Below are 18,698 nucleotides of genomic sequence, written 5' to 3' on the forward strand. Positions count from 1 at the left end.
ATTTCGAAAGAAGTTGGATTCAGTCTATGCCGTTAATAGAGTTCGCCTACAACAATAGTTACCAGGCCAGAATTGGGATGACGTCGTATGAAGCGTTGTATGGCTGAAGGTGCCGATCTCAACTGTATTGGGATGAGGTTAGGAAATGACAGATTTTGGGGCTAGAAATTATTCAGCATACTTCTGAAAAGATCAAACTCATACGGGATAGAATCAAAACAGTTCAGAGTCGGCAGAAGAGTTATGTTGATACTCTCCGACGAGAATTGGAGTTTGACGTGGGGAATAAAATGTAACGACCTACTATTTATTTTCCAGTTCAGTTTTTTATTTATTTATATATACTATGAAATTTATAATGCTCTGATACCTCCTAGATTAAACCAAACCATCAACCTAAGCAACGAGAAGCGGAATTCATATAAATACAATCAAGAAAATATACAATACTAAAGTGCTAAAATGTTCCCAAAATATACATATACGACTGTTTCCCAAAATACCCTCAACTGAGTAACCTTCCTAAAGTAATCACTCTACTGGTAGGCCTGAACTGTAACCTCCTCTATTTGCGAGCTTGATCTGCTCGCCTACCTGGATCACCTGAAAAATATTAATTTAATGGAATGAGACGACGCTCAGTAAGATGAAATATGCTATCGCTAGTGTGTGGCAAATGAATTACAATACTATGAAGATCTGTTTCTATATAATCATGTATAACTGAATCTGTAAATATAATACAAATAATATAAATCACCACCTTTCCCATGTTGCTTAACATATCTGTATCTTAGGTTTCTATACATAATACTTTTAATATATATATACGTATATTCCCTATTTCTGTGAAACTGTACATACATAATAATAACTGAAAACTTCCCTAGATGGATAACTATATGTCATGATTTAACCCCTCATGACAGGGTTGTGCGGCCCGTAGGCGGGATCTATCCTGGCTGGCCAACTAGGATAAACCACTATGCTCTGTCAGTTTGATTAGCCCTCCTCAACCCATATCTGGGGAGCCTGTCCACTCGTGGGTATGCGATCGACCTACCTACCACATATTATCTGAATAGGTGGTTGCACTTTATACTGTATATAGCTACGGTACCGTGCTCTATAAACTGTATATGTAATGGTCCATTAGGGTCTGATACTATATAATACATCTCTATATACAACTATCTATTTTACCATGATTCTGTAATAACTGTATTAACCATGACGCTGTAGTAAATTGTATCTATATCAACTGTGTTTCTGAGATTAACTGTAAATTTGTATGTCATGGAACTGTAAAACTATATAATCATGGTATTTTGTAATTGCTATAAAACATATCTATTGTCTGTATATTCTGTAAAGCATGTTTCTATACTATATCTATATTCTCAAGCCACACAGTAATTAAAACATATTATTCATAATTGATAAACTGTATAAAGTTATGCTGTGAATAATAACCTAGTAAAAATATACATTTCATACTGAAAATCATTCTAGAACTGCCTAACATAGTATATTTCCCTTACCTGATTCTTGCTAAAAATCCCCTACTATGATGGGTCCTACACCCGCAAGGTTCTCCACTCAACACCCTGAAAACCATATGTATCCTAGAACAAAATATCACTATTTTAATGTCTACTGCATTTCCTACAAATACTGGAAAGCCAATTTTTTCTTAAAAGACCTTACCTTGAATCTGGGATGAAATCCAACTCCGTCCCACCGACGATCCACTCCGACAGACTTGAAGAGAACTTCCCCAAGAGCATCGTGGTGGCCTCAGATCGTCGATCCGACGACTAATGGGGTCGGAATCGAAGAGAGAAGGGAGAGAAACTGAATAGGAGAGAGAAAGTAAAGTTTTTGCTGAAAATTCTACTTAAAATCCGAGTTTAATACTATTTATACACTGGCCTTCGTCGATGAGCCACGTCATCTCGTCGACAAGGTCATGAAGAAGGTTCGTCGACAAACACCATCTTCTTATCGACAAATTTCAGAGTTTAGAAAATAGTCTCTCAGTATCTTCTCGTCAACGAAACTTGTCTTCGTCGACGCCCTTTTGTACCCTCGTCGATGAATCCCTTGTGTTCGTCAACGAGAACATGATAAATTTTCTCAGGTCATTGCATCTTAAAGCGTTCGTCGACGATCTCGGCTACCTCCTTCTGTTACTGTTTCCATTTCCCTCCCTCTTTATTATTTAAATACTATTATTCTTTGGGTTGTTACAAAAGATATTCTTGACGATTGCTCTAATGAAAATGATTATGAGATTTGAGAAGAAAGGTAAGCTAAGCCCTAGGTATATTATGTCATTCGAGATATTGGAAAGGATTGGTCTAGTTGCCTACAGAATAGCTTTACCCCCAGTATTATCTAGGATCCATGACATGTTTCATGTGTCCATGATGAGAAAATATGCCCTAGATCCTTCGCATGTGATAAGTTAAGAGTCATTGGAAATAAGTAACACCTTATTATATGATGAAGTGCCAATTTAGTTCCTAGATTGGAAGGAGCAAGAATTGTATACTACAAAAATTTTGTTGGTAAAAGTACTTTAGAGAAATCATGCAGTTGAGGAAGCCACATGGGAATTAGAAGAGGAGATATGCCAGAAGTACCTGAAGTTATCTGACAAGACCCAACACTAGGCAGGTCAGTGTGACTATTCAGGTAAGTATTCGGATATATGTAAGCATGTCTTGTGCAGGTTGTCCAGTTGGGTGTATTTGATTGTAAACCTAAATGTGATAGTTTTATGTTTTAGTGGTTTTGGGAGAATTTTTTTTTTTTTGTGATTACTTGTAATCTCCTAGAAACCTTTGTTGTAACCACAGTATTCCTCCACCATAAGTGAGAGTTATTAATAAATTTGGGATGGTGCCGCTATGTGGGTTGCTACCGGATCTTCTATAGTGCAAGGTTACCATTTAAAGGGATTCCAGATGCTAATTGGCAAATTTAGAGGATGAAATTTTTATGAGGGGAGGATGTAGAGACCCGAAAAATAAAAATAATAGAAAAAATAATAAAAGGAGAAATTTGGTTTGGTGCAGGACCAAACCGTCGACGATTTGAGGAGTCTCTGGACAATTGTCAACGGTTTTGTGTGTGTGCATGGTTTGGTGAGACCAAACCGCCGAAGTTTTCAGCAATCTCAGGAAAACTGTCAACGGTTTCAAGTTACCGAGAGACATTAAGGAAGAAACACGGGAGAATTATGTTTGATTTTAGGAAACCATCGACGGTTTCGTCCCAGACTGAGAAGCCATAAATAGAGTCTAAGTCATTTTATTTCCATTTTTCTTCCTCTCCTCTCCCTTTCCTCTGCTAGGGTTGCGACCCTCCTTCCCTAAAATTCATTTTTTCCTTACTTCTCTCACTCTCCTAAGCCTTCTCGGAGCCCCAGTATGCCTCCGATTGTCTCTCTCCCTTCTCCAGGCTTGCAGGCATATCTCTCTCCTCGCCAAGTTTGGTAAGTTGGGGTGTATTCCAAGGAACGTATTAGGCATATTTTCAGAAACAGGTAAGGGGAATAAATTATGTCAACTTATTTTTAAAATTTAACCAATTAAACTGAAAATATGAGTACGGTAATGTTGTATATGATTTTCTGAATGATTTAGGAAAATGGAAATTGATTATTATACATGTATTTGGGGGAAAAAAACCAAGTGAGTAGGGTAATCATCTCAGTTTTCCTGAAAAATGTATATTATGAGTTTAAGTAAAAATTGTGGAGATGATCATACCCTTGTTTCCAACAATATATATTTTTCCCGGGTAGTTTGTCAAATTATGATTTAAGCATTGAAATTGTGTGGCATAAGAATAAATGGTGATAATTGCATAAATAAATTGGTTGGAATATCTTTTGTGATATTAGGTAGTGAAATTGTGATTTTATACAGAAATGTGATTTTTATATTGAGTTATGATGATATACCAAGTTGAGATATTATACTGAGATATGATTGTATGCAAAAATGTGATTTTTATACTGAGTTATAATGATATACCAAGTTAAGATATTATACTGAGATATGATTGAATACAGAAATGTGAATTTATACTGAGTTGTGATTTTATAACGGTTTAATACCGAGTTGCGAATTTGATAGTTTGATACGATCATGTGAATGAATGGAAATTGTGGAAATACTAATGTTGTTAAAGTAACTATGGAAAAAGGCAAAACGGGACGATGACACGAAAATCCCCAATAATTGTGGCGAAAGGCAAAGTGGGACGGCAATACGAAACGACCCGATTCTCGAGATTTTAACTTGAGGGCTTACTGAATTGGGGGACGGCGAAACATAACGCCTCTCAGTGAGTGCTTGATATGAATTGAATGTTACCACTAGAGGAAAGGCAAAGGGGGACGACGATACGAAACGCCCCAATTCTCGGGACTTTAGTTGAGGGCTTCCTGAATTGGGGGATGACGATATGTAATGCCTCTGAGCGAGTGCTCGATATGTATGGATCACGTAATTTGTAGATCTTTTTATGAATGGGGCCTTTGAGCCAAATTATAAACTGAAAAGAAATATGTGTTATGCAATTATATAGGTGTGAATGCAGCTTATAAATGCTATTTCATTTAAAGTTAATTAATGGATGAATGTTGTTACACTAGAACTCATTTGCCACACATTGATAATAATTTATTTCGTCTTACTGAGTGGTGTCTCGCCCCAACGGATATTTCAAATCGCTAGGAAAGCAAGCCTAGGAGCTCAGGGTCGGGGTGTAGATATTACAGGTAGGGTAAGTGTTGATATGAATCGACGTATATAAATTTTTTTTGGTAATTTTTGGATTATAGTTCTGGCTTGGGAAAATGGTGTAGTAATGGTTGGGAGATAGTACTCTAGTATGGATAGTGTTGGAAAGGTCTATTTTAGCTTCCGCAATCAGTGGATAGATATAGATGTAATATTTGAAATATTATGAATATATGTATTATGATTATTATGAAAAGGAAAAAAAAAAACAACAAAGTGGGGATGTGACAATATGGTATTAGAGATGTCATGTGATGACGATATTATTATTATTATTATTATTAGAGAACTCATCCTCAAAACCTAGGTATTAAGGAGAGAGAGCTAAGAGGATCTTATACTGACTTTTAAGGATGAGCTCTCTAAGATGGTATTAGAGTAGGGCCTTGGGCTACTTAGTTTCTCCGTGGGCTGGACTTCTCCTCGCCTTATTTCCCCCCATGGGCTCTTGTCGCCTCATTTCCCCCATGGGCTCGAGGGGGAGTATTAATGTACGTGCAATCCCACATCATCTCTGTGAGCAGTTCCAGAGCCAGTATAAGATCATCTTAGCTCTCTCTCCTTAATACCTAGGTTTTGAGAATGAGTTCTCTAACAATTATTATTATTATTATTATTATTATTATTATTATTATTGTTGTTGTTGTTGTTGTTGTTGTTATTGTTATATCAGAGAATATTTTGGGGGCGATACACAAAACCCTCTGCTGAATATTAAAGATGTGTGGGTGTATGGTGTCTGGGATAGGTAGCACTTAGTAGAGTTGGTTGGTAATGACAAAGCCGAAAAAGTCATTTAGAATATTGTTTGTGGGAGACAAAGTGAGGATATTCTAATATGGAAACTCAATGATAAAGGAAGCTTCACGTCGTCAAGTGCTTAGGATTTGATTAGAGTCAAAGGGCCACATGTAAGGGATATGGATTGGTTGTGGCATAATCTGTTGTCAAAGAAGGTCAACATATGTGTTCGGAAAGCTCGTTTTGACAGCTTGTCGTTGGATGAGAAAGTTCAATCCTTGGGAATTGCTCTTGCTTCTCGGTGTAACTATTGCGAGTTAGGGCAAACAGAAACCTTGAATCATGTGCTTTGTTCGAGCAAGATTGCTGTGAAGGTTTGGGATATTGCCGTTACAACCTTGGGGGTTCCTTATACGACTATAGTTTCTTGGATTTGTTGTGTTCAACAATGGTTTGCTTATGGTAAGAAATCGACTCATTGGTGTCTTACCGAGTTTAATAACTTGGAGACTTTCAGTGCGTCGTTGTAAAGCCCGAATGGAAGGTGCTAAGGAATCGGCTGAAGGAGTTTGGTTGGCAGTTAAGGTTTGGCTTAAGAGGATTTCATAGAATATAAGAACAAGCGGATCCCTTTCAAATCAAGATAGAAAAGTTCTAAGTGCTCTTGAGATTCCAATTATTACTTCGAAGGCACGGACTGCTCGTGTTGTTAAGTGGGGGATTCCTCGGGTTGGGTCCGTAAAGCTAAACGTAGATGGTAGTTGCCGTGGGAATCCAAGGACTTGTGGAGGGGGTGGTGTGATTCGAGGTTACAGCGAGGATTTCCTGGGTGCTTATTCGTCCTTCTTTGGCTATGACACTAATAATAAAGCCGAACTTAGGGCCTTGACGGAGGGAGTGCGGATGTGCAAAGAGATGGGTTATATGAATGTGGAGATTGAATGTGACTAATGTAGTGGTCGATTGGGTTTGTTCTTAGAGATGCATGGTATGGTATTTGTGGGATTTTTGGGAAGAGTTGCTTAAGGCTCTTTCCATGATTAATTTTACCATTGCTCACTAATTCAAAGAAGAAAATAAGGTTGCAGATTTCTTGGCACGTCAGTGAAAGGATGGCACCACTATCAGATATCTGGAATTTGATTCTTTACCTTGTCTAGTTAGAAGTATGATACAACTTGACAAAATTGGCCTCCTTAATTTAAGAGTCTAATGTGTTGTTTTCTCTTCGTTTTCCTTTTCATTACATTTTGTTTCTATTTATTTGTAGTTTAGTTTGTTGAAACCACGATTTTCCTCTGCCATAAGTGAGGAGTTTTCTAATAAAGTAAGGAAGTGTTGCTCTCTTTTACCCTAAAAAAAAAAGAAAAAAAAAAAAAGCTATATTTAATTTTACTTTATCCTCAAAGTTTTGGGGTCATTATTGGTAGTGTACTTCCTTTCCAAAGTTATAATTCAATTAATCTTTAAAATACTATTCTAAAATTTCCCTTTTGAAATCATTTAAATTTTCAAATATATGGATTATATTAATTGCTCTCAAACTTAATCCAAATAAATCCCTCTTTTATACAAGTATTCCCATATGTAACAATAGAATAAGGCTACTTTCGTTGCACATTTTGTTACAATCTAAGACATCTAAAAAGTTCATATGATCTAAAAAGGACAATTTTAGTATAATATATATATATATTTTGGTAGCTTGCCTAACATTGGTGAGAGGGGAAGTAGGGCACCGAAAATGGGCCCGCATTTTAGATGGCAGCATGATCAAAATGACCTTAAACTTTAAGGAATAGAAAGATACTAACACTAAATTGATTATAATGTTTTTCATGAACATGAAAAGAACAAAAGAAAAAGAAAAAAAAAATAGCGAATCAATTGTCATACATTAGTGACAACATTTTTTCTTGTTTCTTTTTTTTTTTTCCCCTCGTTTTTAGTTAGTTAAGTGAATAATTAATACCTTTGTAGTAGCGTAGATCAATTAAACAAAATCTTAGCTCTTTCTTTTTTCTTTTTTTTTTTGAAACTGGCCAATTACCTCAATCTCTACACTAAAAATAATAGAACAAGATCCAAACTCGCACCAACAACAAACACTCGTGTCTTTGCTAGTTTGGGTTGGGCTATTCGAAGAGGTAGCCCGAGCTTGATCCCCAAGATTATCGGGGTGGAACCGAGATCGAAAAATGGCATTGGTATGGGCTAGTTTCAAACCCATTAATCAAATGCCTGGCCTTACCATTCCATGCCCTGAAGGAGAAGCTAGAATGGACCATGGGCAGTACCCTTATCCCTTCCCATATGGGGATGTTGGGTACAGGGTACCCCTACGCTGCAGAAGGACCTCCAGTCCCAACCACAGAGAGGACATGGCGTCCCATCACCCACGGACAACCCCATATGCCTCTGTACTCCTCCATTGACCAAGTACTCCTGCTGAACATAAATATAGGAGCCTCAGCCCTAGCTAGTTCCACCATTGGTGGTGGTGGTGGTAAGGTCATGGTCATTGTCATGGTGGGATAAAATTAGGCAGCATGAATGCATTAGGGCAGGACATTAGTCCCTCTCACCCCTTAAATCAAGGCACAGGGCACAGCCCGCCACCAAAGCTAAGCTAAGCTATCACCACATCTGCATCTGTTGCTTGGTTGTCTTCCCCTATGAGCAAGCAAGATAAGCATGCATGCATGCTGAACTTACACAGTAGTAAAAAAAAATTTTAAAACATTAGGGATGCCGAGATAGACTATCTCCCGCTTCGGTCCAATGAACTGTCCAATAGACCATGTGTATATGTGACAACCCAACTTTTGATTGTCTCGTTTGTGTCCAAAGTAGCTTAAAATGGACTAGAATGTTTCAAAGAGTGGTACGGTTGCTCGGTGCAATGAATGTGACAATGCTGTCACCGGCCAGGGCAACAGCAGGATGTGTTTAGGGTATTGCCAAAGCGCCCGGATCCGATTTGTATAAACTTAAACCCAAATCAAACAATATGACTACACAACTTAAACTTAACCCTGTAGTTAAAAAGTTTAGGGATTAATATTTGTATGCACACAGACAAACCTTCACAATCAAGGGATGAGAGAGAGAGAGAGAGAGACCATGTCATGTGCTTGCCCTTCTGCCAGGAGTCCCCAACTGCACCCACCTCTTGAAACCCTTAACTATCATACTGGTGTGCTGTCTCCATTGCTATCTGTAATGATAGAACCATATTTATTTATAAATTGTGAATTGCAAGGAAAGCAATTAATTGAGAGGTCCCCCAACCCCAATGTCCCCATGCCCTATAGCTATAGCCTTGGTGCATTAATTGGAAATGTGATCTTCAAGGCGTGGAAAAATATTTACATGTAACTCCAAAATACATACTGTAACATTTAATGTGATCACGCACAAACACAAATGGCAACCTACCTAGGTTTTAAATGGATCATGACAGAATTTGAAGAATTTGATTAAAAAAAAAAAAAAAAAATCTTCAACTAGTTCTAGCTGTAATACAAATTGAAGAAACAAGGGCTTGGAGAAAGGGCAAAAATTTTGTTCTCTAGCTTGCTTTCTTTCACTGCAAGAAGTAAAAACAAACAATATCATATTAAGAAACAAAACTTTGATATGATGAAGCTAAGAAATGAAGTTCAAAACATGCAGGAACTACTACACAACAAGAGTACTGAGGACTTATATTAATTCTAGCTAGCTAGCTAGACTCTGCAGCAACAGAATTGGATCTCTGCAAAGTAGAGGAAGAGTTGATGAACTCAATGCAGTCCTCTATGGCTTCAGTTCTGTGAGAATCAGTGGGAGCTACGAACGGCTTTGAGGAAACCTTAGGTGACGGCCGCCTCCTGAAGGATAGCACGCGTAGAGCTGTGGCCATCTTATCACCAACATGCTTGAGAAATCTCACTGGTGAAAATAATCCAGGCCTTCTTCTTGGTAAGCCAAACCGGCCATTCCTAAAGAACTTTGTGCTCTTCCCCTCATCTGCTCTCTTGGTAGAGCTCTGTTTGCGGTAGGCAGTGGTCTTCTCGTTAGCATCCAACCCTTGGCTCATCCGGTCACTCCCTCTAATTGTTGACATCTATTGGCAATATTATTGGCTTAAATTTGTATATATACTTGTGCGTACAATAGAGAGAGAGAGAGAGAGAGAGACGTAGGTGGGAAAAGGAGCACAAATGAAGTTGTGGGTGGGTGTACAAGTAGCTATGACATATTTAAAGGAGAATACCAACAAGGGTACTGCTCAAACACTCCACTTTTGATGCATACGCTACTTTTGAACTAAAGTGTTTTAAAAAAATAAAGAATAAGAAGAAGAAGGGAGAGAAAAGAGTTGAAAAATTCATGGATGTCAAAATCATAATTTGTCGGTCATTAGTATAGAGGTAGAAAGAGAAAAGCACCAGAGGGTTAAGCAACTTACACCCAAACCCATGTGATCAAGATGCTGCAAAATTAACAGTGCAATGCCAAATGAATTATTGGATCTAAAGCATAGCCTTGTATGCTATTATGTCCACCTACAAGGGTTCAAATCATGGCATCCATTATAAGGGAAAAAGAAAAAAGTGATGAGAAGAAACTAGATAGGAGCATTACTGTCGGCTCATAGTCAGTAAATTAATTAATTGTGGGAGTCTTGTGCTGTTGATAAATCCCAATAGCATAGGCATAAGCAGGCACTCTTGACATGCTAGAGGCTACAAAGATCCAGCAATAATATTCTCCATCTTCTTCAATTGAGATCTTCTCAATAGATGGGCCATTCTGCAATTGCAAAACAAGCTCAGGATCCCCATTAAATTCTTAGTGATGATAATATGTTTGATTGGTGAAACAGAAACACTTGCAACCTAACTTTCTTTGCACTGAGTTCAATTAATTAAAGCTGGAAACTTGCCCTTTTTCTTTTATGGTGTCTTTTTGGTCCAGCACCCACTTTTCTGCTCATTGGGTACTGATGTAATAACACCACCATGAAGAAGATGCTCCTATGCAAGATTACAGATGAAGGAATAAAAGATTTCTACTGTAGTTTGGATGCTGTGGGTCAATTAAGTCCATATGTTGTTTCATGTGTGAAACAAACCAGAAAAGATGGGCCTACCCTGAATTACAAATTAAATCAAATGAATGAATAGAACCAGAAAGATAAGAATTCAAAAACAAAAATGTTCATTTGTCCAACAATGGGAGAGGTGGTGGATCCATTTGGGGAAAAGGACAGAAGAATGGATGAGGAAGTAAAAGGAAGAAGAAACAACTGTGCTTCCCACTCACATCAGTGCCCCCTTTGCTTTCCAGTGGTTTTGATTCTCTTCTTCCAAACTTTCCTGCAGATGACAAAAGAAAGGGTCCGAGTATTTTAGGGAATCCTTCTGTTTCTCTCATTTAGTTTAGCTTTGTCCTTTAACAGAGAGGGGGCTCCCAATGAACCTATCAACCTTTTATGTTTATAAAATCTAAACTTGAATGGTGTGAAATCCATCACTTCACTTGAACTAAAGGGTACATAAAAACAAACACAGGAATACAAAATTTGCACAGCTTAACTGCGATTGTTTAGCCCGTGAATTGAAGGGCCTCAATTTCTTCACCTAAGCCTCATCCCTATGAAACAAGACATCTACTCGGGATAAAAGCAAGCCTAGTGTTGGAGGAAACACAAGAGATCTAAAATCTAAATTAGACGAGGGGTGTGTTACATGATATGTTAGATATATCTTACTGAAAAGTGGACATATTTAAGCACCATACAAATTTAATCATTTAAAATCTTTTCAAAGTATTGTGTAATACGGGATTACTAATCACCCAAATTTACCCATCCATCAAATCATCTAGAGTCATCGATTTTGCATTTTCATTTTTCTTTGGCTTGTATGTTTCTTAGGGGGAGGGGGGGAAATCAGCGAAAGCCACACAAGTCTATTAAGGATTAGCAGCATGGGCTCGAATTGCTCTCCCACAACCCTGTTTTCATGGTTTGGGCAGCTCCAATTCCGCTCCCACTACTATAGAAATCGCTTCTACTTTCTTTTCCATGGCTACTAAGATGTTTCAGTTCGTCACATTGTCTCTTGCCTGCCCATGGATTCAGCAACACCTCAAAAGGTTAACTAGTTCAGGAATCTCCCTATCCGTGCTTATTTTCAAGTAGATCGTCTGCCAAAACCCACACCCAACTTCAAAACTTTGATCAAAGACATTTGGGGCCTGTTTTGTTGTAGAAAATATTCTTTATTTTTTAAATAACTACAAAAATGTCACTTTACTTTTCCACATTTGTACTCAAAACTTGGAAATTATCTTTTATTATTATCTAAATTTTTCACGTAGATGTTGAAAAACTGGAAAACAAAACTTTCTTTAAAAATAAAAAATAAAATTTTGTTTTCAACAACTCAACAAACCCTTTTGCATCATTTTTCCTCGGTTGCAAATTATACTGTGAAACAATTAACCATATAGCAACCACAGAACAATCTCTAGCCTCCATTAAATGGATCCCTGCAATTGCTGTTACTTTCACCCATCCTCCACACAAACAAAAAGCCAACAATGAATCCATCTGCAATATGTATTTTCCAATTAACCTTCCTTTTGCTGTGTGGAATTGCTATGTATTTGTGCACAGCTGGTCCCAAGCCTAGAGAGGGGGAGGTTCATGCTAGGTTGACAGCATAAAACCTACCACTAAAATGGGAGAAACACTCTGCAAACAAGCAGGGGAGACACAGAGCATGATTTTCTCTCATCGAAATGATAAGAAATGGGATGGGCAGCTGCCCTGATTAACGTCATTGGGAAGGACAAAGGCACAACATCTAAGACAAGATGTTTGCCGTAACTGATGCTATGTTGACTTCAGCCCAAAGGCAATTGTGTAGGCAAGCTTTCATCCAAAAGGAGGGGAGAAGGGTTTCTGTTCTCATCTTTTATCCCATTGGTGGCTCATTAAATTTCTGCCCTGAAACCCATTGCATTCATGCCATACCATATTTAACATAAAATTCTGGAATGCGTGGCACCATTTTTTATGCATAAATTTTGCAGCCAACACAAAAAATGATGGATGAATACTTGCATAGAGTTGTAATAACACTTTATAGCAGAGTGCTGCAGTTCTAGTTCGGGGTGATTGGTTTTTTAGGGTTTCTTTTGTTGATTCTAGTGTGGGGTTTAGTTTATTGGCGTGTTGATTTGTTGTTTGGATTTTGGAGCTTCTCTATGTGGCTCTCTTTGTTGGCCGTGTTGATTGTCACTTTTTCTGGATGATAAATTAAGTATACATCTGGGGTGCCATTTGTTAGACCGCGATGAAAACAATAACAAGCCTTTAAGTCCCATTAGGTGGAGTTGGCTACATGAATCCTTTTCTGCCAATTCACCCAATCGAGAGAATTTTCTTCTACTAGCTAGGGTGCCACTGATTGACTCATTTTCTGAAATGAACAATATTCTCTTCTACTAATACTACATGCTCTGTTTCAATCCATTGACTGCAGATAACCCATTTGAAACTTTGAAAAAAGAAGAAGAAAAAGAAAAAGAAGAAGAAAAAAGAAAGAAAGAAAGATTTGTCCGCATCAACATGATCAATCAAGAAATGTTCCCTTATTGACACTGCTTCAAGTTAAAAGAGTCCAAGAAAATAGCAAATATGTGAGTGTAAAATCAGTCAGCATCTGCCCAGCCAAATAATTGCACACCTTTAGTTCTCTTAAGGGACAAATCATCAAACACCATTCCCAACTATGATTGTCTTAATGTCTCCTCTTTTCAACAAAATCCAATGTTTGCTATGCGTAGAAATAGACTTGGCTGGATTACTATTCTCTAAAAAGGTACACTTTACAAGAATACATGAGAATTAGGAATAAAATGCCGTTACTGTTCCCAACAAACCCACCCTCCTCCTTCAAGCATTTCCTTTAAGGAGGAATGAAATAGGAAGCACATATAAATAAAACCTTTTCATTCGAAATACAAACCAAGAGAATTTGCTAGAATTTATTTATAACTCAATCATTCAAAAGGCATGGTCGAATGTCTAAATAATAATTGAATTGACTTTCGAAATGAAATCCCATTTAAATTTGTTGCAAAGGGTGATGGAATAAATACACAAGAATGGAAATGAATTTGCATTTCAAACAAGCATGTTGGGAGTCATTCCTAATGAGCCCTGCTCCTGAACCCAAACCACGAAACTCTGAAATTGAAAATCCAATCAGGGTGTAAGAATGTCAAGCTAGGTGGGAAGAATAGGTTTTTATATTCCAAAATGATGCAATCGTCCTTTTATTACAATGAAAAAATAAAAATATCTTATACATTTGAACGATTCAATCGCTACCTAGGCTATATAAACACATAAATAGAAGTGAACCATTCCTTTTCATTCTTACGTCAAGGGTTCTAAACAAAGCCTTGAGCTTTAAAATAATCACAAGGAAGCACAAGACCAAGATAACTGCACAAGCTCATGTACAATTACAAACTAACTTACAATCATAACTTGAAATCTACATCTTTCTCTGAAACTCTAGTTCAGTTATTTCATAAATCCAAAGGGGAAGAAGATTAACCTCACAGTTCATCATCATTCATGACAAGCAAAACCTCCCCACCAACAGTGGTGACACCATGCAAGAACACTTGAACTCCCTCAGCACCTTCGAAAGCCTGAGGAGTTGGGAGATCACTGTCCAAGTTGTACCAAACTCCCCCTATCCTTCTCAGCGTGATCCAGTGCCTGCTCCTCCAAATCCCACCAAATCTTCTCACCGGCACATTAATCACAATGCCCATTAACTTATCGTTGTCCATGTCGATCGAAGAAGCGCTATTCCGGCGATCGTGCCAGACCACCGACTTACCTTTCCCTTCTATGGCCGCAATGAGAACGTTTATGTCATAGTTTCCGGTCAGCACATTGTGATGGGGCTTGAAGAGAACCGACATTGGCGTCCAGGTCTCCTGGCTGGGATCGTCATGAACAAGTCTTTCGGCGATTGCGTTCAGGTTTGCCCGCGTGAACGCGTCCTTCTCCTGAACTACGACGCACCAGTTACCAGCGATTCCGTGGAAGATGAGATCAAGCAATAAAAGATTTGCGTAATGTAATTAGAGCTCAAAACGTTCTAAGTTGGTGATTTTAAAATTTTAATTTTTTAAATGTGACAATTGCACATTCAAAATCATTTTAATCCACAAGATAATTGTTAAACTGAAATTAAATCGAATGAGATTCTATAATTACATTAAAAAAACTTTACAATAATTAAAAAAAAGTTAAAAATTCAGCTATCAACTCAACGTTTAACTCTATAAAATTACAAGCAAAAGGGCCCCATTTGTTTCTAAGCAAACTTCAAAAGGGGAAAAAGAATTATTAAGGAGATTTTCCCGAGAAAATATCCCCTGTACAAGAGCAACCGCACTTTGAAAGAAAAATTGCGAACATTTTTTCCAGGAATTTTCCCCTTTCGCAGGGCTGATTTGCATTGAAACAAAAACGAACAAAAGGAGGGAGGCGGAGACGAAGACCTGAAAGAGATTATTGAGGGAGTGCAAGAGGCAGAATTGCAGTCGTTGCTTCTCGTGGTAGATCTGAGGGCTATGCGCTGCCATCTTCTCACGGTAAATGAATCGTTGATAAGACAGGGGAATCGCGGGCTCGAGGGAAGACATCTAGGGTTTTGAGTTGGGTTTATGAGCTTCATCTGTGCTTAGCTCGTGGGGTTAGAAGGACAAAGCCATGGGTTTTTGAGGAGTCGAGTTAAATTACAATACTTAATCTTCACCGCTTGTATTATTTTTTTAAGCATGCAGAACTATCTTTTTTGAAATCAGTTAAGCTCAAATATCTCAATTTATGATATGAGTGATTTCAAATTTTTAAGTGAATCAAGAAATGAAAATACAATTTTCATTACAAGCCAATAGAGAACATTACAGTAATTATATATACAAATACCCAGAGACAAAATAGTAATTTATTAACCCTAAATACAAACTAATATAACAAAAAATAAAAGATAGAAAAACAGTAATTATTACCCCCCCTCAAGACTGACTATATATATTCACTAGTTTCATCTTACCAATAAAATGATTAAACTGATACAACCCGAGAGCTTTGGTGAGAGTATTTGCGATCTGATCATTTGTCTTTACATGAAATAACTTGATAACTCCATCTTACAATTTATCCCTTACAATGTGACAATCCAATTCGATATGTTTAGTCCTTTCATGATACATTGGATTGGAAGAAATATGAATCGCAACTTGACTATTGCTATATATCAAAGCCAAATGATGAGACTTAATACCAAAATCTAAAAACAAATTTTTCAACCAAATAACTTCACAAACAGCAGTTGTCATAGCCCTATATTCTAATTCAACTGAAGATTTGGAAACAGTATATTGCTTTTTGGACTTCCAACTAATCAAATTATCACTCAAAAAAACTGCAAAACCAGTAACGTGCCTTCTAGTATCTGGGCAAGCTACCCAATCTGAATCTGTATAAACCTTCAACTGAAAATTGCATGAAACAAGAGAGAAACAAACATAAACCCACTATACCTTTGATATATTGCACTACTCTAAGAGCTGCAGCCATATGAGGTGTTCAAGGTTTACTCATGAATTGACTTAACCTTTGAACAGAAAAAGTAATGTCTGACCTTGTTATAATTAAGTATATCAACCTTCCAACTAACCGTCTATATTGAGAGGGATCTTCTAGTTCATCACCATCACTAGAATTAAGGGTCAAATTCTGATTCATTGGTGTATTAGCAGGTTTATAGTCAAGCAAGCCACAATCCTCAATAATTTCTAATAAATACTTCCTTTGACACAAGTGAATCCCTTTAGAAGACCTAGCAGTTTCGAGTTCCAAGAAATATTTCAAAGGGCCTAAAACTTTCAACTTGAAATGAGTATTCAAATAAGTTTTCAAAGAATCCATAGCATTAATATCATTGCTAGCAATTAAAATATCATCAACATATACTAAAAGCATGATGATAGATGCTCCTTCAATCTTAGAAAAAAGGGAATAATCTAATTTTGATGGAGTAAAACCAGCAATTGTCAAAGTAGTAGAAAATTTAGTAAACCATTGTCGTGGGGCTTGTTTTAAACCATACAATGACTTTTTAAGCTTACAAACCATATTACTCTCCCCCTTACTATCAAAACCAGGTGGCAATGCCATATAAACTTCTTCATAAAGGTCACCATGCAGAAAAGGCATTATTCACATCCATTTGAATAATGTGTCAGTGCTTGACAGCAGCAATGGAAAGAAAAAAACGAACTGTTGTAAGTTTGGCTACATGACTAAAGGTCTCATGATAGTCAAAACCCTCTAATTGAGTGTACCCTTTAGCAACCAGGCAAGCCTTACATCTCTTAACACTGCCATCTAAATTTAACTTCAATTTATAGACCCATCTGTAGCCTACAAGATGTTTGCCAACAGGTAAAGGAACTAAGTCCCATGTATGATTCTACTCCAAGGCTAAAATTTCCTTTTGCATAGCAGTCCTCCATTCAGGATAAGAAATGGATTGAGAAAAAGTCTTTAGTTCAAAAAGGATAGAAGTGGCTAGAACAAAATGCTTATGAGAAACAAATAATTTCTCATAAGAAAGATAAGAACTGAGTGGATGAGAAGTTTTCTGAAAAGAGAGCCCAGCATCCTGTGAATGAGAGGAATCAATAAAATGTAACATGGCCTGTTGATAGTGACAAGACTGAAGATATGTAGGAGGATGCCTTACACGAGTTGATCTTCTAGGAGGATCAACCTGAGGAAGGGAGGCTGAAGGATGTTCTGAATTTAAAACTAAATCAGAGGTAGATGAAGTAGCAGGAAAGTCAGAAGCTGGAGTAGATGAAGAAGCAGAAAATTCAGAATTTAGAGCAAACGTGGGTAAAGAAACAGAAGAAAAATATAGAGAAAAAGAAATATCTGAAGAAGGAAAAGATATGGAGGAAGATTTGTCAAAAGGAAACACATTTTCATAAAATACCACATCTCTAGAAATGTAGCAAACCTGAGTTTCCAAATTTAACAATTTATACCATTTAACGCCAAAGAGATATCCAAGAAAAACTGATTTCACAGCTCTAGGAGAGAACTTGGTTCGATTATGAGAAAGTGTAGAACCAAAACACAAGCATCCAAATACTCTTAGATGAGAATAAGCAGGAGGCTTATTATATAAGAGTTCAAAAGGACTCTTATTAAGAAAAACATGACTTAGAGTTCTGTTAATGAGGTAAACGGTTGTAAGAACACTATCCCCCCAAAAACATATAGGAACTGTGACACTCCAGAAAATTAAAATGCATGGAAGTGTAAAAAAAAATTAAAGTTAAAAAATTAAAAAAAGATTTCAATTTCTCTCTTCAGCTCTCGTCTCTCTCCTCACACCTTCCCTCTCTCTCTCTCTCTCCTCGATTTCCTCGGCCAAACGTGCGCCGATTGAAAAACGAAAAATATCACTAGGTTCCTATATCCGCCACTGACATTTTAACCGGAGTGGATTTGTCATAAGAGCATCATAGGCAACACTCCTGAGATAAGGTAAACTCACACTCTTTCTTTAATTTCTCCCCAATCTTTAGCCAAACTGACAATCAAAAACCACCATGATGATCTAGGAGCGTTTCTCTACAAGTCTAGCAAAGTAGATTTTTGAACTGGACTTTCTAGACACCACTCCAAGGCTAGGGTAAGATTTAGGGAATTAAGCATGTAACGACTCAAAGAATAATGGTATTTAAATAATAAAGAGGGAGGGAAATGGAATCAGTAATAGAAGGAGGCAGACGACTTTGCGTTCGTTGACGACGTTGCACTTTGGAGGAAATAACCCAAGAAATTTTTCAGGCCTCGTCGACGAACACAGGAGTTTCGTCGACGAGGGTTCTTCAGGATCTCATCAACGAGGTCCTGTCTCGTCAATGAAAAGATACCGAGAAAGATTTTTGGAAGTCTGAAATTCATTGATAAGGGTGCAAGTTCATCAACGAACTTTCTACAGGACTCATCGACAAGGTGACGTGGCTCGTCGACGAGGTGAT

The 18,698-nt window shown here is 37.5% G+C and overlaps 1 protein-coding gene and 1 long non-coding RNA gene across 2 annotated transcripts; both read right to left on the bottom strand.

Moving 5' to 3' along the window:
- Window positions 1–352: 352 nt before the first annotated feature.
- Window positions 353–8,772, bottom strand: LOC131147708 (uncharacterized). Its single transcript, XR_009134898.1, has 2 exons — window positions 8,640–8,772; window positions 353–603 (listed from the first exon to the last, which is right to left on the bottom strand). It is a non-coding gene; the product is annotated as an uncharacterized LOC131147708 (long non-coding RNA).
- A 126-nt stretch (window positions 8,773–8,898) lies between these two features.
- On the bottom strand, window positions 8,899–15,355 carry LOC131147676 (josephin-like protein). Its single transcript, XM_058097192.1, has 5 exons — window positions 15,138–15,355; window positions 14,182–14,639; window positions 10,675–10,693; window positions 10,269–10,352; window positions 8,899–9,663 (listed from the first exon to the last, which is right to left on the bottom strand). Exons 1-5 carry the CDS (start codon window positions 15,279–15,281, stop codon window positions 9,280–9,282), a joined length of 1,089 nt encoding a protein of 362 aa, XP_057953175.1. The 5' UTR covers window positions 15,282–15,355; the 3' UTR covers window positions 8,899–9,279.
- Between the last annotated feature and the right edge of the window lie 3,343 nt (window positions 15,356–18,698).

The sequence above is a fragment of the Malania oleifera genome, chromosome 2 (assembly GCF_029873635.1).
Source record: "Malania oleifera isolate guangnan ecotype guangnan chromosome 2, ASM2987363v1, whole genome shotgun sequence".
Classification (NCBI taxonomy): domain Eukaryota; kingdom Viridiplantae; phylum Streptophyta; class Magnoliopsida; order Santalales; family Ximeniaceae; genus Malania; species Malania oleifera.

Excerpts from the sequence above, each read along its gene's own strand:
- LOC131147676 (XM_058097192.1), bottom strand. The coding sequence starts at position 15,281 with ATGTCTTCCCTCGAGCCCGCGATTCCCCTGTCTTATCAACGATTCATT. Across the intron at positions 14,640-15,137 it reads CCCTCAATAATCTCTTTCAG|GAGAAGGACGCGTTCACGCG; the intron begins GTCTTCGTCTCC and ends GTCGTAGTTCAG. Across the intron at positions 9,664-10,268 it reads TAGCCTCTAGCATGTCAAGA|ATGTCAACAATTAGAGGGAG; the intron begins GTGCCTGCTTAT and ends TATTGCCAATAG.